Source organism: Pipra filicauda, unplaced genomic scaffold (assembly GCF_003945595.2).
Source record: "Pipra filicauda isolate LSUMZ 115617 unplaced genomic scaffold, ASM394559v2 scaffold111_size4109106_pilon, whole genome shotgun sequence".
NCBI classification, from domain to species: domain Eukaryota; kingdom Metazoa; phylum Chordata; class Aves; order Passeriformes; family Pipridae; genus Pipra; species Pipra filicauda.
In genome coordinates, this window is record NW_024103563.1 from 217980 (window position 1) to 243613 (window position 25634).

The 25634-nt window shown below is 37.9% G+C and overlaps 1 protein-coding gene and 1 long non-coding RNA gene across 2 annotated transcripts in view; one reads left to right on the top strand and one right to left on the bottom strand.

Annotated features, from left to right (window-relative positions):
• MMRN1 (multimerin 1) overlaps positions 1-24613 on the top strand; it is a 45378-nt gene extending 20765 nt beyond the window's left edge. The window contains exons 4-8 of the mRNA XM_027731789.2: positions 2703-2801; positions 6816-6989; positions 11726-13705; positions 20616-20762; positions 21899-24613. Coding sequence (XP_027587590.1) covers positions 2703-2801; positions 6816-6989; positions 11726-13705; positions 20616-20762; positions 21899-22320 — 2822 coding nt within the window. The 3' untranslated portion in view covers positions 22321-24613. The remainder of the gene's footprint in view (positions 1-2702; positions 2802-6815; positions 6990-11725; positions 13706-20615; positions 20763-21898) is intronic.
• LOC120323504 lies at positions 6843-20130 on the bottom strand. The gene is made up of 2 exons (XR_005564004.1): positions 19958-20130; positions 6843-6982 (listed from the first exon to the last, which is right to left on the bottom strand). It is a non-coding gene; the product is annotated as an uncharacterized LOC120323504 (long non-coding RNA).
• Positions 24614-25634: the final 1021 nt, after the last annotated feature.

Here is a 25634-nt window from a genome sequence, read left to right on the forward strand (position 1 = left end):
AAGAAAAAGGTTCAATTTCCATATTTTTAATATTCCCTGAAATGGTTTTGCACACTGTGTTTAAAAATACATGGGACAATAAATTATACATCTAGGCCAATATATTGAATGACAGGCCCCTAATGTTGCATTTCGATATGCATTACCCAATATTTCTGATATAACTGGAAGAATTCATTGCTCAGGGGTTTATACTGCTGCTTTATTTGGTTTGTTCGGGTTGCTTTGTTATTGTAAATGGCACCTATAAGGTGGGTCTAACAGTCTAATATTTTATTTTTTTAGCCTAAACTGAGCATACCATATCTAATTCTTAAAAGATCTCAAATGTGAGTCATTTGATGCCTATTTTTACCCTAAAGAGTATGCGTATTAGATTTTCGGTTTGGTGCTTCCATCATATCTTCCATTATCTAACATCTAAGATGGGAAATCTGAGCTGTGGGACCAAGGAACATGTAAATGCAATCGCCATACGATGTCTTGGAATCGTTCTGTTGGAAAAGGCCTGGAAGAATGATGTAGGAGAAGCTATATTGCCAGTGACTCTTCTGAAATGGTTTCACAAATGAAAAGCCTGAATTTCTAATGGTGCCTGAGGAGTACCTTTCCTATATAGTGATGAAATTTAAAGGGTGTACAATGTGTGATACTGTCTCTGGGTGAGGCTCATGTGTGTGTGCATCTCTGGCTGCAGTCCTTGCTGCTGTCAGGGGCAGCGTAGTGCACTATTGGCTCGCTCCATTACTGGTTTGCTCCAACAGAAATACTGAATCCTGGGTCTTACAGCAATTAAGTTATCTGAACAGTTCAAAGCATTAGTAAAACAAGCACACAGGGATAAATATATATCCTTGGAACTCTAAAACCGAACAAAACTGTAACTGTTTGAGTATTCTAGAATGTGGAGTTGTGAGTGGGGCAGTTGATTTATTAGGGAGGATGAAAGATAAGATTGATAGTATAAAAAAATGTGGTGTCTGTAGCACTAACAGTGTCAGTGAATGCATTTAAAGCAACAGAAAGGCTGGTAAATGAAAGAATAAAAGGACATCAATCAGCTGGTCTTTATCACAGGCAAGTAACTGACTCCCTTGTCATAGATTATATCACCACATCCCCACCTGATAAATCCTATGTAATGAGTTGGGCTGAATGCAAGTATTTAGCAGTCAATAACCGTGCCACAGGAAGATAACAGAAGCTGTTTTAAATTATAACTATATGAGGATTTTGTATTTCTTATCAGCCAATCTCAATAGATTCTATGAAACTCTCAGTCCGTACGATAATTTCCTCTGAGTTCCTATCTTAATTTTTACAACCCCCTTAATGTACAACATAAAACATCTTATATCACCCTTAAATCTTTTTATCTTGAAATATACTATTTAGAGATGGATGAAACATGGAATTTCTCAATTCAGCATTTTATTCTGTTTCCCTGGAAACTCACATTATGGCTAAACTAGATTTTAATATTTGAGCTGTAAAATAATGTCACCATGCCCAAGCTATTCTGCTTGTACTGTACTAAAGACTGGAAATCACATTAGTGCCACATAAGGGGCATTCCTTAGATATGCTTCTCCTGGAACAACATCCACTTCAAAATGTTTCATGAAGTGAGCAAGCATATAAAAATTGGTATGAATTTACACTAGCAAACATGACCTACTTTGTACATATTTCATTTTTTAAAAAAATAATGAAATGAAAACAACACCACCAAGCCTAATGGCTAGAGAAGTATGTCAGGAAGGTGGAAACCTCGGTTTGGTTCCCAGTTATCCTGTCAGCTATCATTTGTGAATGAAGGCACTTCACTTTTCTGGACCTCAGTTTCCCCAGCTGTGATACTGAAATAATAATAATGTCAGTACAGCTTTTTACAAATTGTTTTGTGATCTTTTAGGCTGAAATGTGAAATAAACACAGATAGTCCCATTTGCCATCACCAAAGAAAATATTTATAAAATTATCACCTTTGTGAAGATTTTTTATGTGTGTACCAGTCAGAAATCTCAGATGATATTTGTTGGAACTTGGAATTTGATTATGTTTTGAAATGGTTTGTATTTTTTAGGTTCTGTAACAATGTAATATCACCATTGCTTTAAGTGGTAACATTTCCATAGTTGAAGACCTGTGTAATCTGTTAAAAAAAAAAAAAAAACAAAAAAACAAACAAAACCAAAACAACAAAAAAAAAAAAAACAAAAAAAAAACCAAACAAAAAACAAAAAAAAAAAAAAAAAAAAAAAAAAAAAAAAAAAAACAGGCCCAAAATTAGTTTCAGCAAACCTGATTAATTTTGTAGCTATAAAAAGCCCTAATTAATTTTACAGCTGACAATCTCTATATTGTCTTTGTATTGTTGTTTTATATTGTTCTAATATATTCCTCTAGAATTTTTAGCCCTGAGCATTTAAAAATTCTGTTCATTATAAAGTTTTGGTATTTTAATATTAACACCAACCCCTGCCAATCTTGACAAGCCATTTATAGAATCAGTCAATGTCTTCATCAACAGCGTCCCACATTATATTACAGATGCACTAAGCAGGTAAAGAGTCACTGTAGATGAAGTAGGCTTTGGTAAAGTTGGTATAGAAGAGAGAGAGAAAAAATTGTTGTGGAATCATCCAAATTGTCATGTTCTGTGGTTCACTCACCTCCTTTCCTCTTTCTACCTCTTTTAGCTCAAGAACAACAATCAGTTATACATAGCAACCAGGCTGAAAGCAGCAGAACTGTCATTGAGAGGACACCAGGAACTCCTCAGGACCCCAGTGGGCCAGGTCAGTTGTTACCATCACTATTGCCTCTAGCCCAGTCACTGACCGTGTGACTCACTAAGATTACTGCAAAAACAATTTGAGGAAAATCCCTGTCTGCTGAAGGGACTGGAATGAACCTTCAGAGTTTCTAGCAGTCATGATTCAGTGGTATGCTTATCTGATACAGATGGGCAGAAGAAACTGAATTTAAGGGTACCAGCAGCTTAGCATTTATAGAGTGTCTTGTGTCTAAATTAAAACCAGGAAAGTATGCTCCATAGAAATATTTAAACTATTGTGTTACTGAGTAAAATAGATTAATTAACAGTTGGGGGGGGAAATTTAAAAAATAAACAAAAAATACCAAAACAAAGAAACCCCAGAACTAAATCTAGGGGTAGTAGAGACCAGCACTGGTCATAAAAGAAAGTGTAATGGTGTTAATTGATTATCTGAATGTGTGATTATTGTTATGTATTTCCTTACAAAAGTTGATACTTTATTCAAAATGAGTACAATGACACTTCAAGCTTTAACAAGGGCAGCTTAGGCGCATTTAAGCTACTCTGTCTAGGATTATCAAATAGCTAAGGAACACAGGGACAGTTTTATACCACAGATGCTTGAGACTATTTCTGATTGCACTATTCATTTGCTCATTTTTGCATTTACTTTAACCTATCTAGACTGTAAGTTTTTGGAACATAATGTCAGTGTTGTCTTGCAAGACATCTAGCATTGTAAGAGCTAGCATTGTAAGAGCTGGTTATTAACAATAATGCTTTTATTCAGATAGTGATGTACATTGAGAAGTTGTTAGATGACTGTGGTGTGAAAAGCTTCTCCACTTCTTGGTCTCTAGGAATGCTGGGTGTCCTCACTTCCTGTTGTATTTATTTTTCATTACCATCTGTGTGATTTAAAGTTTACCAGCACAAATATTCCAGAATATTAATTTCGTAGTTGTCTGCATAAATATTCATGGGAACAGAATTTTATTCATGCCAGGCATGTTTGTGCACTCACTAGACTGAGAGCAGAAACAATCATGGTTTATCAGATCATTCCAATTAACCATTATTTCAAATACTAATTGTTCACTATAAAGAAACATGAAAAGGTATCCATGATTTAGAGGTGTTGAAGTAGTTGGCACACTGTACTATACTCCAGGCTGTACCATCTGAAGCTGTATATGCCTTTGAGGGTGTAGATATGTTGGTAGGGCAGAATTATTTAGAAAGTCTGTGTACTCAGAACTGCCAACAATCAGCATATCTTGTTTAATTAACAACTAAAGAAATATGTGAAACATATTTGAATAAGGAAGTAATTTGAAAAAAATCATCCTCTGCTTGTGATATACTCCCCAGCAGTGAGAGAAACTGCATTTGTCAGGTAAATTTTGTGTGGCAAATTATATGCAAGTTATTTGGCAGCATTCTCTACTTACTGTCAAATAAGCTTGTAGTTTACATGGTGAGGAGCCAAAAGATGGACAACATGTGAAATATGGTGTAAAGGATGCATGTTCCTTGAACTTTCTTACTACCTCCCTTTCTTTTGGATCTGTTGATGCTTTGGTTATGGATGTCTACACTGGCTTTCTGCATAATCATCAGCTGTTACACACTCTAGTGTTATTGTCACTCACACAGTTGGCCTATATCCGAAAACATTTTAAAGAATCAAATAAATAAGGCAACTTATGTTCTCAGATCTGTGTTTTGCAGTTGTCAATATACTGTTCTGGGCTGGGATATTCATGCATGCTGGGAGAACGGGATGTCAGAATTGAGATCACCACAGGGTTTTATGGAGACAATACACATGTATGTGCCTATGTCATATATGTTTTTACTTTAAATCATGACTGAGAGACAGAAAAAGAAAGGGAAAGAGTGAATCTGGCATGAAAATGTAGAAAAGTATTTCAAATGGGAGTTAGGAGTCTGTTGCCCATTGATGATACTGTGTTAGCAACCAAGTTTCTCAATGGTGCAGGGAGGAGGATGTTGTTTAGTAAAGCAGACAGGACACATATAAAGAAGTGAGCACTGGAACGTGCCACTTCTTTTAGTAGGAATTATGCTCTGAAAAATAAATCTGAAATTGGAATCTGAGCTCCACATTAATTACATTTTAGCTATTTTTTTAAATCAGAGTGGGTAAGTCTAGAAGGAGAGAGATACCTCTTCTGGGTGCCCACACTGCAAACATGACGTGGGGTCAGGACTGACTGCCCTGATCTGTCATTCCATCAGAAGCTGCCATGAATCTACAAGCCAGATTCTGTTTCCAGGTCCCACTATGCAGCCATGCCACTTTCCAGCATAAACCCTCACTTTCAGCTTCATCTATGTAGCTTCTCTTCTTCCCTCAGTCAGAACTGATAGAAACCAAACTGAATAAAGCATTACACCCTGCAGGTTAGGTATCAGTTTGGGTGGCTGTGCATGAACCAGTAATGAATTCAAATCCCTTTTTGATAGTAACAATTCAACCAGGAGCAGAAGTATCCAGGTCTGTTTGTCTGTCACAAAACAGTATGACCATGAAGAATTTTCAAAGATCTATCAATGGCCTGTCTCTGCAGGGCTATTGGAGAGAATTGCCAGAGTTGAAACTAGGTGTTTGAGTTATAAACACACTTCAGTATCTGTGTAAGTAGCACCTTGGGCAGAGAAGACAGCTGGAGATGCTAACATCCTAACCTAAAAAAGCTAGCCTTATTCACCAGGCTCTACCAATTACAATTTCTACTACCAATATACCTCTGCAGGAGAGCATTCTTAAGGGTATTGACATGCTTCATCTGTGCTGACTGGGTGCATTTTCTGGATTTTCCCAAATGCTATCAAGTTAGATAAGCCACATTTATTTTTTACATACTAGAATTTTGAAGAGTGAAAGTCATCAGAAGAAGATGCCCTTTTACATATGACTTGCTTGGGGTTTTTTTGGAGTCTTTAGACCCCTGTGCTTAGACAGGATTTCTGATTATAACTGTTTAGTGCCATGGGAATAGACACTGGTGCCATAATGAAAAGTGACAAAGGATCAATAACAATACTGTAAATTTACACTAATAAATATTAGTATGTACTGCTAAAGAATCTCTTGCATAGCAGTTTTTTAAGTCGTAGCATGGCCGGAATCATGTGTCTAACATCACGTGTCTAATGTAGCCCATTTAGGCTGAATTGTTGAAGGAGCTGACGAGATTTTCTAGCTTTGCTTACAGGGATTCGAGAATTTAATTTTATCAGCATCTTCTGAAAATCCCAGACTAAGTTTGATTACTGTCATCTGTGAGACTCAGATGGCTAGCTGAAGTCATGTGGAGTCCTTATTTCAAGATCAAGGTTTTCTTCACTGCCTTAAAAGCATCCATTTAGGTCTTTTTTTTCTGAATAGACTAAGAGTGTCAGGAACAATTTGAGCAGATTTTAAAATAAACTTGACTTCATAGGTTGAACATCTATTCTTAATGACAGACTACTGATTATTCCAAAGTCCTTTATGTTTTAGCTGTTTTTCTGCCTTGCTGCTGTGTTAAACAAGTCTTTATTTTGACCTGAACAATGAAAAGATGATGTATTCCTTCAGACACAAGCCTCGCAAATTCATGAAGTTATGTTATAAATAGTAAGTAAAAATGAATGCTTCTGTAATTGTGTTAAAGGAGATAGACTAAATGAGGGATAACCAAATACCCTGTAGGATGCTAGGGGGAGAAAGAATGACATTATGTTGATTAAAATATGCTAACCATTCAAAATACACTTGTAGAATTATAAATACTTTATAATGGATACGGATGCTTTAGCAATTAGTTACTGCTGTGCTGCTGAACCTCACTAATACGTGATACATGACAAAAATCAAGATGATTCACTGAAGACTAAAAATTCAGAAACTTTTCACCCCACTTTCAGCTAATGTCTTTTAAGTCAATTACACTTCCTTTTTTTTTTTCACCCCACAGTGGTTTAACACTATTTTTTTTTTTTCTAATTTTGTTCTCTGACCAAGCACTTACACAAAAAATGAACGAGAAGATTAGCAGTCAAGAGACGAAACTGACTTTTCTACAGAAGAAGGTTGACAGCATTGCAGCTGCAATGAATGATGTGAGCAAGATGCTTTCTTCTCTGGAAGGCAAAATCAATGAAGATAAGGGCAGAGACTTCCAGTCTTTTCTAAAAGGTAAGAAAAATAAATTAATGTAATCACTCACCCTGCAAGGTACCAAAAAAAAAAAAAAGGCTAAAAGCCTTCATGGATTGTCCTGTTCTATTGCTCAACATTTATGTGGAGAACTCATTTTTAATTTCATTTCATAACAGAGGGATTTGTTTATTTCACCATTTTTTATGGTGTCTTTCATAGTGACAAAAAATTTGTATTCTTGGGTACTACATCCTCTACATGTTAACTTAAGCCATTATCAAGGCATTTTCAGTTACATAGAACTTCTGCAAATATTCTTATCTCTGTTTTTGTTTATCTGACAGCAGATAAAGGTTGTAGTATTTGCCTTGCTACCAAGTCTAACTAATATGCCTTAATACATAATTCACATATGCAGGGGAAACATATAAGGAATTCTGTTGTGGTTGTATTAATAACATGGCAAACATCATGCTGAATAATTCACTGCCCATATTAGGCTACCTTTGATAAACATCTGTACTCGTGTTCCGTATATGAGGAAGACACAGTTAGAGATCAGGAGCTTGGACAGATCCTCACCAGCAGAATTATACATCCATTTTTTGTGAATCCTGCAGCAAGACCTGTTTGTTACCCAACTACAAATGGTGCTTAACAAGCAGATTCAGACTGAAACTTTCATTTCCTTGATGTGCAATATTTTTCTCGTTTTTCAGGAATTTTCCCTAAACTGTATTTTACACTTTAGAATCCAGAGGATTTTTCTACTGATTAAAAATAGAACAAAGAATCTGGAACTCCTTACGTTGAGATAAAACTTCATGAAACAATAAGTGCTTCTGTATACCCCTCAGATTTACCAAGTTGGACCTTATTTCTTATGTTTTCCGTCCTCTGTCTCCTGAGTTGCTCCTGCCACGTGCTAGATGGCTCCCTTGTATGCAAGTTTATTCCATCTCTTGATCAATGACCTGCTTTCACCCCTCCACATATTGCTAGATGGCATTCTTGACCTTTGGGTATACATTTAATTTGTCTTTGAATATTTTCCATTTCCCTTCTGCTTTCTCCTCATTCTTTTTCATATTCCACTCATTCTATCTGTCTTTTTCATGCTAGTCTAACAGGTGATTTGCTGCAACCTGCGCTCCTGCTTCTCCATTCCCCATCTATATTTCAGGGTCTGAGTCTTAATTAAAATGTGCTGTCCAAAAAAACCCCCATTATTTCACACTTCTCTTTAAATGTGTTTCAAACCTTTATTATTTTTGTGTGCAATGCTTTATATTACACCTGTTTAGACAAAATCTCCAGTTGATGGCCCTTTTTTGGTTTATCTTCTCAATCTATCTCCTAACCAAGTAGCTCTAATGAAAATGATGCTATCAACTACATTTCTTGACTCTAATAATGGGCATTCTAATACAGGTTATACTTGGCTTGTACATAGGTAAACAGCAGGAATGAGGGAAGGAGGGGAGAAAGAACAAGGTTAATGTTTTTGTTGGCTTTTATATGTAGTGACAAAGGGCAACTGTGGTTTCTGTCCAGAAAACGTCAGTCAGTTGTACTCCAAATTCATAAAGAGCATCCTAAAGTAGCAGGACCTGGAAAGTTTCCATGCTGTCCTGTAAATTGGTACAGAGGTGCAGTATAGGCACATCAGACTTGCTAAAAATTACACTTAGAAGCTCCACTGTAGAAAACTACAACTTTCTCCACTACCATTGCCATCCTGAAGCAATGCACTTTCAAAGCACACCTAGGTCTTTAGTTGCTTCATGCACCTCAGACTTTTTCCTTCTTCATCTACTTTTCTGTCTTCTTCCCATGGTGCCCAGGTCCTTTGCTCACAATCCATACATCACCTTTTTTAATTATTGCAGAAATTCCAAGTTCTGCCCAGCTTTGTATAAGGGTTTGTTAGGAGTGAGGTCTGATTCTGTGACCAAGCAATTCAGTACAGTTTAAAAAGTCTTTAATTCTTAGTTTCATCTGTAAAGGGACTTTGGGGACACAAACCTGTCACTTGTTAATAGGGGGCAACACTCACTGGAATAACTGATAAGCTTCTCTAATTTGATTTGTTAAACCTGTTGTGCATTTTAAAAATTGCTTTCAGTACTCAGGAGGCTGTTTGCACTTTTTACTTAAGGAAAATAATTTGGTATTCTCCCTTTAATTTAATAAACTCTGCTTGCTTCTTGATATTGTTTTCTTCCTCCTTCAACTCCGTATTTTATAGACATCTTTCCTCTTCATTATTAAAATGTACATACCTTTAAAAATGAACTCAACAATGGAGTGTTAATCACTTCCAAGTCAGAAATGTCATTTACAGCTGCATATATAACCTTAATTCAGTCTCCTGTGTACGTACATTTATTTTGCACATTATTCTTCAAATAATTGAAACTGCAAAGGGAGTATATGTTGACACAAAGTAATTACACCCTTTGGATTTCATCCAAGAAGTTAAAATTGAAATTTATAATCTCATAAAAAGTGCAAAAGGTCTTTAATGTTCATAGGTAGTTTGGACCTTTCTATTTCAAAATGAACAACAGAGAAATTGAGTTACATCCCTGAGTGCACAGCACGTATTCTCAGCTCAAGCTCAAGAATATACCCAATTGTCACCTACAATACGAGTTTGGGTCAGGTCTTTCTGTGGAGAAGTGTGCTCCCACAGCCCCTGGTGGGCTTTGGAGTAGCGCTTATTTACTTGCTACCTAGTTGTCCTGGCCAGCAAGCGGTGGAGAGAGAAACCCAAAGCTGTCTGTTTTATCAGGCCCTACACCCCCTTGGAAATGGGAACACCTGAAAACCAGAGCTGAGCTCCATAATGCACTTGCAATCCAGCTAAACAGAGTAGGAATAGGAGAGAGGGTGGCTGGCACCTTCTTGGCTGTCACAGAAAGAAAAGGTATAGATCCTGTGGAACACCTCTCTCAGCAGGATGGTCTGTTATCAAGATTTGTTGCTGAGACAAAGGAATTTAATTGATTCCTCACAGAAGGTTTAGAGTAATCTTGATTCTTTCCACAGCCATTAAACTTTTCTTCACGGCCCGCTGTGTCTCAGAGCACAGAACATTTTTCAGCATCATAAAGTAACCTGACCAAATCATCACTTAGAATGGTTTCGCTACATGACAGTTATTTGACTCTGCGTTCACTTCTTGGTTCTTCCTCTCAGCTGCCAGGACATCTTTATTCTCAGATATCTCAGTGTGTAAGTGTGCACATACATGTGTGTATTCATGTACATACATCTGTCTAGTCATTCACTTGCTCTTCAGGTAGTAAAGAGAAAAGTAATAAAGGTAGTCTCAGTATTATCACTGTTGTTTATTATGCTTTGTGTAAAATTGCTGTTGATGGTAGCTGAGTTTGTCGCTTATGAAACTTCATGTTATATTTCTGAAGTGGCTCTTTCCCAGGCTAGCCAACTTAGTGTACCTGCATACTATATCCTGCCTGGAAAAAAGCCACCAGCTGAACATATGAAAAACTACTGTGCTTCTCTCTAGCTTGCTGAACAAAACCATTTTCATTTGGAATCCTTTTGCACCCTTGGAGCCCAAAATTGCATTGCTTTTCATGGGTTTGATTTCCTGACCTTTTACTGCCCTTGATGAGAATGTACTTTCAAATAAGTTTTTAGAACATGCCTTGGTGTTCTACAGACAAATCAATAAAATCCAGGCTATAGAACTAATTGAGAGGAATATAGGGGAAGGCAACAGAGAATTTCTACCTTTATCAATACAGTTTTAATCAGAGAACCTATGGTCATCGAGGCATTGTCAATGTTGAACGATTTAAGCATTATATCACAAGCTGGCTACTTGGGTAGTAGTAGCAGTTCATTTGGTTTAGGAAAAATATGTCAAAAATGCTTCAGTGTTTTCCTTTGGAGAAAAATTTTAATAAAAATCCTCCTAATCTCACACCAAAGCAGAACTACTGCTCTAATTAATTACAATATATTATGCAGCATATATACATTATATATGCATATATAATTACAATATATTATGCAGCAGTCTTTTTTTATGATTTTCTTGACCCATCTAAGGCTATATGGGAAACATATTTTCATGTTGTTCACAGGAGCAGAATTCCCACACATTCACCTCTGCCTAGTACTTTTCAAAATCAGTATTCCTAGGAGCTATTTAAGGAGTTGTAGTCTGCAAGACTAAAAGTTTCTACCTTTAAAATGTCTGCATTTTGCAGCAGTTGTCATGTTATTAACTTAAGCTATTCAGTAAGGTTATTCTTTGTATTTTTGTTCTTTCTCACTACAGTGTTTCATATGATCACTTAGCACATACAGTAGCAAGGTCATAGTCTCTGCTTTCACTTCTTGATCATAGTGGTGATAAAGCAGTTGGTTTTTCCTTTACTTTTCTAGTGGAGAAAAGACACATGATTTTATAAGAGAGCCACAAAAGCACACAGATCTCTTTTCAGTGCTCAGAAACCACTTAAGTAGGAGATCAAAGTTGAAACCACATGCAGAGTCTGAATTTACCTTTTCAAAATAACAGCAAAACTCCCGTTGATTTCAGTAGAAACAGGGATGAATCCTCAAACACTATTAGACATCCTCTACGTTTCTCAGCTTTAAATTTTGCTCTGTGGGGCAGTGATGTGTGTGTTTTACTTCTGTACAATACTGTGTTTGCTCACATTGTGGGAAAAACTTAGATGTGGCTAACACAATTGGTTTGATTGTTTCCATATTTCTCCTTTTCCCCAAAGGTCTCAAATCCAGAAGTATCAATGAATTAGTCAAAGATATGGTCAGAGAACACTTTAAAGTATTTCAAGGTGAAATGCAAGAGAGCATGGCTCAAATTTTCAAGACTGTGTCTAGTTTGTCAGGTGAGCTTGAAAATACAAAAGAATTAGTCAAGTACCTGAATGAAACCCAACAAAAATTTGCTCAGGAGAATGACAGTGGGCCAACAAGACTTGACATTCTGGAGCTAAAGAGTCACATGGTGCAGATGAAAGAAGAAATGGCCCTCGCTTGTGACAAGCCTTTGAAAGCTTTACAAGAAAAACAGAAATCATTGGAAATTAACTTGGAGCACCAACAGTCAAGAAGTGCCATTTATTATGAGTCTTTAAATAGGACTCTTACTGAAATAAGAGATGCTCATGAACAACTGTTATCAGCTGAACAGTCTTCAAGACAAAGCATCCCTTCAGCAGATAAAGTCATGGAGTACAATCTTACAGAGTACATGTTCACACTGCATGAGAAAGTAAAGAAACAAGGCATGATGGTGCTGGAGATCTATGATGATTTAAGAGTCCAAGACAGCAAGATCAGCAATCTCAGTGTTGCACTGGAAATTCAGAGAGACTCTGTTCTGGGGGTCTGTGATGACATGTTGTCAGAGAGCAGAACAAATTTCCAAACACAGCTGGCAGCAACCCAAGAGAACATGCTTGTCCTAAACAAGAGTCTCTCTGACCTGTTCCTACCACTGGACAATAAGATGGACAAAATGAATGAGCAAATTAATGATTTGTGCTATGATATGGAGATCTTACAACCCTTGATTGAACAAGGGGTACCTTTTAGTCTGACTGCAGAGTATGAACAACAAATTCAAGTTAAAGATATCAATGAGAAGCTTGAAAACCTTACTACTGTCATTGACATAATGACTTCTGCAATGAAGGAGCTTTCCAAAACTCAGGAAGTACTTAAAAATGAGTCTCAGGCTTATCAGGAACTGCTTGAGAGTCGTATTAATGAATGCTCCATGGAAATAGAGGATGGCTTAAACAAGACCATGATAGTAATAAACAGTGCTGTTGATTCTATTCAAGATAACTATGTCCTGAAAGATACGCTACATGCTCTAAGAAATGAGACTGAAATCTGCTGTGGCAGAGTTGAGAAACTGGACAGCATCCTGGCTTTCATTCCTGAGTTCCAACAATTGAATGAATCCCTCCAGACACTACTCAATAACAAGAAGTATGAATTCACTTCACAAGTAGCGCCATCTCTTTCTGATCTTCCATACAAGGAGTCTGATAAAAGTATCCTCCACAATTTCAGTAGACTTCTCTACATCTTAAATGATACAGCATCAAAAGTGGAAAATCAGCAACAAGATATCAGCCACCTAGAAGAAAAATTACTTGACTCTGTGGAGGAATCAAAGGACCATGAGGTCCGCCTTCTGAACGTAGAGTCAAAAATTTCCAAGTTTCTGGCAAACAACTGTGTCTCGCTGAAAAGAACCAATGCTGCCTCAACAGAGAAAGAACAAGTGGTCTCACTTCAGCTTCAGACGCTGAGTTCCAGAATCAAGGCCCTGGAAGCCAAGTCGATCCGTTTCTCAAACGTCATCCCACTAGTGAACAAGACGGCTCATGAGGCCTGGGGACTGTGTCAGGTTACCAACAACAGCATCCAGAGAGTGAACGCGAGTATCCCTGTGCTAATTAAATCTGCTCAGCCAGATATACCCCTGCTGCAGAGGGGCCTCAAAGAGCTCATTGAATCTGTCCTTGAAGTAAAAGCAGGAACTATTTTGACAAATTTAACCCAGCATGTTGACATATCAGTGGTAAATGCAGTGAACAATATCACCAAATTCCAGAAGCAGATGAAGCCAGTTATAAAGAAACCAGCCCCAGTAAAAAAAACAGCAGCAAACATCACCACGAGCCTGGCAAGCCGAAGTCAAAGAAACACGGATAATACTATAGATCCAGGTAAAGCATTTTGCTCTACTAAAAATCAGGGTGTTTTAATAAAGGCTTATGTAACCATTGTGATGAACTGAGTAGCAGAACTCAACTGAGGGTAAGAAAAAGTCTAAAGACTGCTAGAAAGAGTGTTTCAGAGGAACTTGAGATTACTCTAGTCTCTTGCTTACAAGAGAATTTGTTTTTCTTATGAGGAGACTGCACTAAGGCATCTAGAAGCTCCATTTTAATATTCCTAAATTCACATCTGATCATTTTAAGATACATGTGCATGCACACACCCTCAGCTGAGAACCTGACCTTTGAAATGTAACTGACAGTTTAGACAAAATCTAAAGAAAAAATGTTGTGTCTGCATCTCTATTAGTAATTTCAGTTAAAAAAAAGTGTATACAAGCTGGGAGAGAAATATGGAGTTGCTTCAGTACTTTGTAATGTCAGCAGGGATGAAAACTATCAAAAATCTGAAGCAAGTGAATACACCAAATGACTGTAATGAGGCTTTTGCCAACTCCTTCAGTAATTCATTGAAATTACAGTTACAGTTATACAGTGCGTTCTTGCAAAAGAAGGATTGCAGCCAATAAAGCATGTTTGGCTCAAATCCACCTGGAGAACAGCTCAGTTGAGTAGGAGCTTCCATTCTTAAAATGGGAACTTTGAGTGGGATTTGCTTCTGAGCTTAAATTCAAATGTCATCATGTGAAATGAATTCATATGAATGAATTCACAGAAGTAAAAACTCTGAATTATGACTTTTTGAATCATACTTGAGTGAAAATCAATAGCCCAAGATAATGCTTCATGGAAATATAATTTCTGGCACAATACAGAAAATGAAGAGTGACTAAGTGACTAGAAATCCTGAGATGATTCTAATTCGTGTTAAAATGATACAGATTCCTTAATGACAGAGACATGCCCAGGAAGTTTTGAAGATTCAGACCTAAACCTTTTCTGTAAAGCACTCTTAAACTTATGAATATTTCTAAAACAGTATTTGGTCCCTATTGTATGCAGATGTGGAAATAGTAGGAGCTATCACTTTTGTTCATGTGCTAAGGTCATGGAATCTTCTTTGTCCTCTCTCTTCCTTCCTTTCCCCGCCTTGTTCCTTTGTCTCCTCCTGTCCTAGGTACAGTGTTTCTTGATAATCAATGGAAAGGATAATTTTTAAAGCTCCAGTCCCACGAGTAGCTTAGCTTCTGCTGAAAGCAATCCCCACCAAAGGATTTCAGTCCTTGATTACCTTCTCAGTTAGAGAGGGGGCACAGCTATTCCAGCAGGCAGTCATGCTTAAAAATGCACCAAGATTTGCCATGGTCTTACTACAAATTAGTTTGAATATTTTGCTACTAAAAATGGCAGTTCTTCCTTAGTCATTTCTGTGTTTTGTCTGTTCCTGGCACTGCACAGGATGGAAATTCAAAACCTTTGTTAAAATTAAGAGAAAATGAGATATGATGTCTTTGATCTTTCCCACATCGTCTACTTTGTTGGAAAATATCATTGGTGCTACCTGCCTGGAGCACAGAAAGGTGCCACCTGCTCTGTCTTTCACTCAACATTAATGAATTAATGTCTTTCCTATTTATTATTTATCTCATACTGAATTTTAACAAATAACTTGCTTGATAACATTGTACGTATTCTCACTCCTACAGAAAGTGCAGGTCTTGCTGATGTTAAGAAGCCTTATTTCTACGCAAGGTTTCTACGTAGCAATGTTTATTCAGACTTTTCCGCCTATAATGAGTTTTTGTACTCAATAATATTGAATGCCTAGCAAAGTCATGTTACATTTCTGTAAGTTGAAGAAGTAAGGCCATTATCCTAATTAACAAGTATCCATCTTCTGGCTGGGTAGATTTTGCTTCTCCAGGAAAGATTTTTCTCTCAAGTTCCAGAACACCACCCAGAGATTTCTGCCATCTCTACTAAAATTTGTCAAAGAAACCCTGAGGCGTAATTGGCTAATTATAAAAAGTATTTAATCTTAGACTGTCTTTTTCAATTAAGAAAAAAAATGCTAGAAAGATGTGAATGACAATTCTCATTGATTCCAATATGATCAATATTTGATCCTAGTCTAACAGATTTGGGTTCTCATTGGCTTTAATGTGTTCAGGATTTGACCCTGAGGTAACACTTTCCTAAGCAGTTAGTTGAATTCAAGACAAAACAACGTGAGTTTGAGTTGCATATGCAGGGACATATACCTTTGCAGACTTCCTATATTGTGGAATGAACTAAAGAAAAGGTTTATGTCAGCTAGAGGCTGCACTACATGTGTTAGGGGTGAAAACACTAACACTTTACCTGATACTTACTGTAATGGCAACCCAGGGTGGATAAAAAGTAGTGATCTTAAGACAGCTTCAACATCTAACATAAGGGGATATGACAGCCCTTACAAAAATATATATATTCAGTGACTCTTCATTAGTCTTGCATATGGATTATGGTTGGCCTTACCTTCCAATGAAAATACTGTTCTACTGCAAAAATGTGTGATGCAGTGTAAGGGGAACTTAGCTCTGTTCATATTTGCCTGTTGCTATTTAGTGCTGTGTCTGTTTTCTAAGGAGTCTAGAGGCTGCAGGGCTTTCCAAAGGTCCATGTGCTCTCTTGGTGTGAGCTTTGCTTTACTCAGATTATACTACCCTCCCATCAACATGAATAACTGAGAAAAGCTATGCTTCACATATTTATGTATTTAAAACAGTGCGTCTTTGTGAGAGGTAATTTCTTTCATTTCACCATTTCCTTTGTATTTATTTCTGATTTTGTTTTCACAGGATTTCTGAATCTTAACAGAAATGCAAGCTTCCATTTTTGCTTTATCATCCAAGCCTGTAGTGAAATTAACCTATATAAATGTTTTCCATATTAATTTAATTGCACGAGTGTAATGGTTATTCCATTTCAGTTTGATGACCTACACCTCAATTTTGCATATTTAGGCTTTAGACTAATGGATTGATGAAAATGGTTCTTTGTTTTTAAATTGATGGTCCTAAAATCATCACACTGGAAGTATTGAACACCTCTGCTTAACAGAGAAACAGACTTGCCAGAGTCCAAGTAGCTCAGATGGGTCTTGACAATCTGCCCCCACGCAAAACCAGAGGGCACAGCTGAGGCACCTCTCCTTGCTTTTTGCACAAGAGTACTGTGGGTGAACCTTTGTGCTTCTTTGCAGCACAAACACCCTAAACAGCTTATACCTGAATTTCCTGACAGGGCCCAGAGCACCTTAACTGCCCTGAGCATCCTGCACACCCTGCCCATGGGACTGGGATCCCTCTTTCAGCTCAAGCCAAAATCCAAGGCCTTTTCAGTTCTGCTAGACTGTGACTAACCCTGGTTACCATGACCAACCTGCTGTCACAGGTGGCAGTGGAAGGCTTAGACAAATCTGTTAAAAAGCAAAGCCTTGCCAGTGAGTCTCAAGGTACAGAAAGGACTCCCTTGCTTTCTAAACCCCTTCTCAGAGAGGAGTCTAGGTACGGCTAAACCTAATCTTAGCCTCGGGTTATATTAATGGTTTAAATTTAAGGAATTACAGAGGTATGATTGAACAACTTTTGTCCTGCAGGTTTTGATCATTGGCAAAATGAGAACATTTATATAAAATGAATAATTTATTTCATAGAAATGATCAGACAAAAGATCTTAATCAGAACTATTAGTACACAATATAAACACTAAAAATCTACTGGTAGAGTATAATATAGCATAATGTAGTATAGCACACTGTAACAAAGCAATTATTGAAGCAGTTCTATTAAAGCTAGCAAAAAGGAATAATTATAAAGTAGAGATCTGATGAAACTCACCCATACCAATGTTCATGGGGAGACCTCTTTCTCTCAGCCTCGAGGAGTAACCTTGGAGGGCATCCCCAGCCAAGGGAGGAATCTCCACATATACACTCCAAGAAGGGTTATGTCAGAAGAACCTGACTATACCCAAGGAGACTGGACTTTCATAGTATAAAGTGATTGACTGCTAGTTACAGATCTACTAGCCAGCAGACTAGCTATCAAATCCTATTTCAAGAGCAGGATGCATATTTGAAGTCTGGTGAACCAGGATGGTCTTAGCACACTTTAACACCAAGACAGCACCCCGGGCGCCTGCGGTTGATAACTTGCATTGTGTTGGATTATAGGTCTTATCAGGGGTAGGTTCTCCTGCTACACCTGCCATGCTCTGCTTGTCACCTGTCCTGGTGAGGCACCAGCCCTGCTGTCACCCCCCGTTCCTGGGTGCTGGCCCAGGTGAAGCTGTCTTTTTCCTGTTCCCTGACACTCCTTGCATCTAGAATCCTGGGGATGGCCATTGCCTGTATCACTGTCAGACTGAGAGTGCTGAACCAGAGATGATTAATAACTGTAGGCTGACAACCAGTTTGACCCTGTGCAAGCAGGGTGGTTTAGTAGATTCTCAGGCACTTCCAATCTCCTAGGACTTCCTGAGAAACAGTTACTGATAACTAAATATTTAAAAAATGTTGGCTAGTTACTTCCTGTTCAGAAGAATTTCAAAACTTAATCACTGGAGTTACTTCCTTCCATAAGGAGACCATTAAATTGCTAAGTATTTGATTTGCTCCTAAATAACACTCTAGTAGGTACTGACAGAGCATCATTGCTTGTTTGAAGATTTGTTTGCACAGCATTGGCAGTCTATTTCCCAAAAGAGCTTCTGGATATTTGCCCTCCTAAAGAGTAGGAAAACTGAGCATTAACTCGCTATCCTCACTCCTACCATACCAAGTGTAATAAGCAACTGCATTCAGTTTATTCTCTGCTATTAATAGCTACAATTTAAGCCTTTAATTTACAGTCTCCATCTTTTACTCATCTACACTAGTAAGTTGTGAAAGATTAATTAACGATAAAATATGTACTCTAGTAGGAAATCTTTTCCTAGCCTGAACCTCTTGGCATCTTACCCCAAGGAGGGAATACTCTGTCTCAGAACACCCTTCAGTAAGGAAAAAAGAAAAAGAAAATACTGGACATAGGAGTAGCTTCAGCCAGAAATGACAGCAGAAACATGCTATTGTAGCATAGAGATTACCTTCGCAGTGGAGATCTATGGTATTTGCCTCTTACTCTGAAAATCCTAACTTGACTCAACTCCCTTCACAGCTTCTCCTATTTCTATCAAATGGAAGAGCTTCTCAGCTGCTATTAAGCAGTGCTGCACCTGGAGGGTTAATATAATGTAGATAAAGCTATGCCTGAATTTGAATTAACTCCAAGGTTAAGTTCAGGCAAAATCACCCCTCAGCAGACTTTTAAAACAGTAGTCTCAACATCATTGTCATTTCCTTTTTGTGATCATTTTCCTGTTTCTTGGATTTACTTCTTGTTTATGATAAGCAGAGGCCAATTAACAGAGAGACTGCCGTGTTCTTACACAAAGCTTTTGTGTTTTGGGAATATGATATGGTCAGCACAATCAGCTATTTTCCTTCCTTTTCTGCTTTCCTTTCACGCTTGGTAAATATGTGGATGCTTGGTAAATGTAAGTGAAAAATAACTTCAATTAAGTGTGCAGCAAAACTATTATCTGAGAAGAAAACCATTATTTCCTCATGTACAGTTGCCTGTGCTGTGACCCCAGTCATGACAGTCCCAAATTACTTTATTTCAGGCATTAAGGGATGGACATTATTTTCTGTGGAAGGAATTACTGTTGTGTTTTTAAATCATATGCTATATCAGAGTAAATTCAAGTGTCACTGTAGCATGTGCCTTAGCATTCTGCTCACTGAACTAAAATATCACACAGAAATAGTTTACCTTAATGCATCAGTCTGTGAAACGGCTGATTACAAATCTGAAGATAACATGAGCATTACTGAAATATCTGTGTGAAGCTGCAGCTCAACATTTCCCTGCCAATACGTAGACCCTTTTACGCAAGACTTTTCCAGTTCTGACCTACCAATGTAGATTTACCATCACTGGACTGTGTGGAGTTGTTTTTCTAGAGGTCTGCTGGCAGTTCCTGGCAAAAAAAATTTGCTAAAACATATGACTTTTATTTAACCAAAACAAGAGAAAAGAAAAATGTATGGTTTGGGAACGCCTTGTATTCAGAATTTTTCATAGCATTATTTAATTTTTAATGTGACCTGAATTTTCTTCCCCCTAAAACTATTATGACAGCACATTATACAATTACACTCAGTAGTTGCTGTCTCAGAGCTCAGCAACACTGGCCTGACAGATTTTTCCTTACCGGCTGAGTGTGATTTGGTCAGCTCATACATAGTCAGGAACAGAGGCAAGGACATCTTCAGCAAGGGTGCTCTGCTTTGCTCTGTTTGGTGTAATTTTCATTGCCTGCAACAGAAAACTTCTACAAAAATCTTTGCAGACATCCTGGAGTTGAGTTATTCAGGGACAAGTACTGGAAGTGGTTTGGATAGCATTAAAGATTTTTCGTCACCAGGAGCCAGACTCTCCTGCAATGGTCGCTACATGTCTGGGTGGGTCATGTCATAGACAAGACAGTCCAACCTGCACACCAGCAGTACAAAATCTGTATTTTGGTACACCCAAGGATTAGCTGGCTCTGTCCAGAAAAAGCAGCATGATCTAACTTCTTGGAAGCATCTTTTACCTTATTGTGTGTACTTGACCCTCTGAGACAAGCAGAACTTGGCACTTAGAGGGAACTTTGAATATCTTGGGGGCTTGCTGAGTTCAAGTAAAGATAGACCGGACCAGCAAAGGGTCTGAACAGCCTGGACAGAATCTGAAGTTGTCCTTCACAAAGAATTTCAGCAGAAATTATGCATTGACAAAGAGGCTTTACAAAATACTGTAAACTTGGCAAGTGTTGCTGTAATGACATTGTGACTGAGGTTGTTGGTTTTCCTCTCTCTCTTTCACAGGGCAGTATTCAGCTTGTGTCAGTTCCCCGTGCCAGAATGGAGGAACCTGTATCAATGACAGACAGACTTTTGTTTGCGCTTGTCGCCACCCCTTCGGAGGAGTCAACTGCAGCGTGAAGCTGGGGAACGACAATTCCCTGAGCGTCGGCAAGTACAGAATTTAGTAGAGCAGTATGCTGGCAGTATGGGCCTCTGCCCCAGGGCCTAATTAGAGAGCATTTGCTGGTCAGAGGTCTCACATTTCACTTTAATGAGTACCACCTCTAGTAGTAGTGTCCCGTGTTTTGGTGCTGAAGACATCAATCCCAGTGGGTGACTCATGATCTCTTTCTTTAATGTGAGCAGATGATGGGATTAAATTGGTTTGGGACCTGCCACAATAGCTGGAAAGCTCCCTGATGAAATGTGCAGAGTGGAGGGTGCGCAATAGATGTGTTTGAACATGATGTCATGGAGTTTGTAGGGGGAGGTAAAATCACATCTCTGGGGAATACTAGCTTTAACAGGGCCATAAATGCTCTATAAATACTAGTAGTTACCACGATGTGTGGGACTATGGCCTCAAGGAGTCATGTTAGGCATGCCTCTGACTTTCATCAACAAAGGATGTAGCCCTTGAAAGATAATTTCAATTAAAAAAAAAAAAAGAAAGAAAGAAAGAAAAGTGGAAATTATGCTTATTCAGTCCAGAAAACAAGTAAATAATTTACATCCAGGCCACATGGAATGTGAATTATATGCACCTTTCAGCACTCATTTGGCTGATTTTCACTCATGACAGCATATGAATAGTGAATGAAATCATTTGTACAAAAGCAGGTAATGATAGTGTGCAGGCTCAGCTTGAAAAGAAACACATATACTTTTATTCCTTCATTTAACATCAGGAGTGCTAAACCTCTTCAGTGTTCATCTAAGATTTCCGGAGAAATTCTTGGCTTCGGCTCACTCACATGAACAATGAGAGAGATCCTGGGGTGGGAAAAACTAGGAGGTGGTGGGGGGTGGAAAGAAAGCCCCCTAATGATAGCTTAGTATAGGCAACATAAAGTTCCCTTGCTGTTTCTAAAATTTTTCTTTGGTGTATACACCTAGCACTAATTGTGAAGAAAATTATGTTTTTTACAATATAGAAAAATGCAGTTTTGCAGAAATACTATATTTCATTTGCTCAAGCTACGGGATGATGTGATTTCAGAAAAGCTGCTTTTGGTCTTTTGGCTGGTCTGAATTGCTTTTCTACAATGTAACACCACTTGAAATTGTTCTTTATTCCATTCTAGATTTTTCAAAAGGATCATACAGATATGCACCTATGGTGGCGTTTTTTGCATCTCATACATATGGAATGACAACTCCAGGACCCATCAGATTTAACAATCTGGATGTCAACTATGGTGCTTCATTTGCTCCAGCAACTGGAAAGTTCCATGTTCCATATCTGGGGGTCTATGTTTTTGAATATACCATTGAATCATTTAGTCCACGTGCCTCTGGCTATCTGGTCATTGATGGAATAGACAAACTCACTTTTCAGGCTGAAAATATTAATAGTAACAAGTACACTGACAGAGTAATTACTGGAAACGCTTTATTAGAGTTAAATTATGGTCAAGAAGTCTGGCTCAGATTGGCAACTGGCTCTATACCGGCCAAGTATCCACCAGTAACCACATTTAGTGGTTACTTGTTGTATCGTACCTAAGTCAGTCATAAATGTAAGCAGTTAGTCAAATGAAGCAACCTGCATGTGAATTTAGCTTTATCTTTAAATACTTTCTTTCTTTAACTACAGTAAGTTTCTGGAAGTAATGAATGTAATGGCATTTGTAGTGCTGATTCTCCAAGATGTTGCTTGGTTGTAGCCATGTGCACAACCACCAAGAGTCAACAGGTTGGAGATGAAGGAAAAATAAACATCTTCCCTATTTAAACATGACTGGGAAGCATAAATCTAATTATGATCTACAGTTACATTGCATAGACAAACTTACTTACACAAGGTTGCTGAGAATCAGTTCTCAATACAAAGCTGGTTTTGGTTATTCCTTTACACCCTGATTGCATACCAAAAGTGATGGATAGATTTTGATGACTTAGATGCTGGGTTACTACTTAGCTCATTGTATCAATAGATAATCATGGGTATATAATCTGTTTGGAAAAAATATGTTTCTTTTTCATTTTGCCTAACATTATTCACCACATACTTTGATATGGCAGCATTTAATCAATTCATGATTTTTTATGTAACCAGTATAATAACAAACTGAGGGGTTTTTTAATCTGACAGCAAAAACAGAGAGAGATACCTTCAGATTAGAAATAAGGTACTCATTTTTAGCACTGAATATAAGTAGTCATAGGAAAAACACCAAAATGGATCTGGTGGATTCTCTTTGTTGCTGAAATATTTAAACCGCAGCTGGATTTGCCTTAGGTGATAAGTTTTAGGGTAAACATATTGGCTTCACACACATTTTAGCATTTGACCTATAATGTACACAAGGTTAAATGACATAACCAAAGTTTTTTCTAAGTTTGACCTCTGTAAGTCTATGATTTTTTTGTTTCTGCATTATATTCACTAACTACTGAGGCAAGATGAAATGAACTTCAGTCTTCATGTGATTCTTCAAGCATCAGTCCAATAAAAAATTATTTTTAGTTCATGCTATGACTACGTGAAAAAATAAACCCTCAGGTTTGCACCATTATCCTTTGCGAAGTCCCAGGTTGTTGCAGTTTCTTGATATCCTATTGTCTGGTGTGACTGGCTAGGTTTGTTTCTGATTGCTGCCTTTGTTAATGCTAATTGATCAGCTTTTATATGTCTCTGTCTTTGTCTCCCTCCATTTTCTTAAAAGCTGAAAAAAACTAACTATGATTTATGCCAATTTATTGAAGCCCAGTATGGTTTGAAGCTTCCTGAATTATTTTGTTCTCCACTGTCAGAAACTTTTCTTGAAAACATATAAGAATCTTCAGCTCGCTTCTTAGTATTACTTAATATACCTTACCAGATGTTAAGATGGATGTCCATGAAATGACTGAATTCCTCTCATGCTGTCTGTTGATAAGAGAATCTCTTTCCTCAGATGCATAAATCTACATTTTTTTGTTCCAAACTTATATGCACGTTCTCCACCAGAAACACTGGTACTGAAGTGTGACCATGGGCATGTGCCTGTGGCTTTTGGCTACCTGAAGTACAAAAGTCTGCAGCACTGAACAGCATCCACTCAGCTTCAGGGGGTCATCCTACTATGGCTTGTGTTTAAGGACAATAGTTGAGAACTGACAAAAGCTTTCAGTATAAGCCCGTTTTCTGAGGCTCTAAATCCACTAATTAATTGTTAAGAGATCTTGCAGCAGAAAAATAGTTATTAAAATATCCTATGTTTCCTTAAAGGATCTGAAAATACCCAAAACCAAGTCTTTAGTCTAAGGGTCAACTGCAAATCTTGTTAACAGGTTGGGATGTTTTGCTGTTGTTTGTATTTTTGCTTTGTTTTTTTTCAGGCCAGAAATCCTTTCTTGTCTGTAACTGAGTACCATGAACCCTGAATGAGTGTGCTACAGACCTTTCTCCTGTTGCATACCATATTTTTCTGTAAACACTCAAAATCTTTGATACGGCACTAACTCAGCCTACCGTATCATTGAATTTTATCAAATATAATGACCACAAGCCCCAATCCCTCCTTGTATGACTTTGTCATTTTAATGTGTTTAGTCCTCTTCATTCCTGCTGTGGTTATGGCTAAATGGCATGAAAATTACTCTGCAGATGAAATTCAAATGACCCACCAGAGACTGCATCTCTCTTTTAATGTGACTTTCTTCGCCCTTGCTGCCCTTCCTTCTAAATTCTTCAAGCTGGCTCCTCATCTTCACAGACATTATTTTCCCCTAGCAACCAGATAATTTCTATATCACTGTAGTGGTTTTCTTTCCTCTTTTCACCTTTTTTTTTTCCTCACAAAACTAAAAATTTACTGGGCTAAAGTAAGAATTCTGATTAATACCACATTTGTAGGAGTAACAGTTATAAAACCAATTTCCCTAATATAAATAGTACTGAAGCTAATTCTTATTGTACTATTCAAAAGATAATAAAATATAATATTTTAAAAATATAATAAATGTACACTCCCCTTTTTGCACCATGTAACAATCCATTCAAATCTTTCCTCAGATGAATTAAAACTAGGAATAGTTGTCTTTGTCTATTGTTAAAAACTAAAATGCAGATTCTTCACTGTAAAGATTGGTTTGCATCAGCCACTGAGGCTTATTTATGGGCCCGTGACTATGTACCTGAGCTGCCTGGGCTAATGAAGAAAACAATATTGAAAAATAACTGAGGATCAATAAAATCAGTCAGCCTACCCATTATGCAGAAAAGACAGCAATCAGTCTGAACTCCCAGGAGAACTTTTTAGGCATTAACCAGGAAAGGTAGTTCCTGAGGCACTTTGTCACCCCTCCACTTCCATTTTCATGCTCTGATTTGCATTCCCTAATGATAGCAGGCAGCACATCTGAACGCTCATCTCTGCCCACAGCCCTTCTGAGGGACCACAAAGCCTTCCTGAGCCTTTGTACTTCAGAGTGAGCAGTGTTCTCTTTATTTGGGGGACTCAATAACCATGGCAACGTTTTGTCTGATCCGGGGTTGACAAGCCCATCCAATTTACTCCAGAGTTTGCATTATCATTTTCTCACCTATACCAACCAAGTTATCGCAGAACACATTCTCCAGCCCCTCATACACTCAGCATTCACACTGAGAACAGTGGTTTGTTTTCCTCACATGCCATTTCTAGCCAGCACAACCCTGCCTCACTAGAGCTCATGCCAAGCTTCCCTGCTAACACAGGCCTGCCTGATGCTGACTCGTGGGTATTGCCGTCTGTCCCTACATCTGGGATATTTTTGTTCAATTATTTTTTTCTCTGTGATAATAACATCTACATTGGCAGCAAGCAGGAGGAAAGCCATTATTTCTGAACTCAG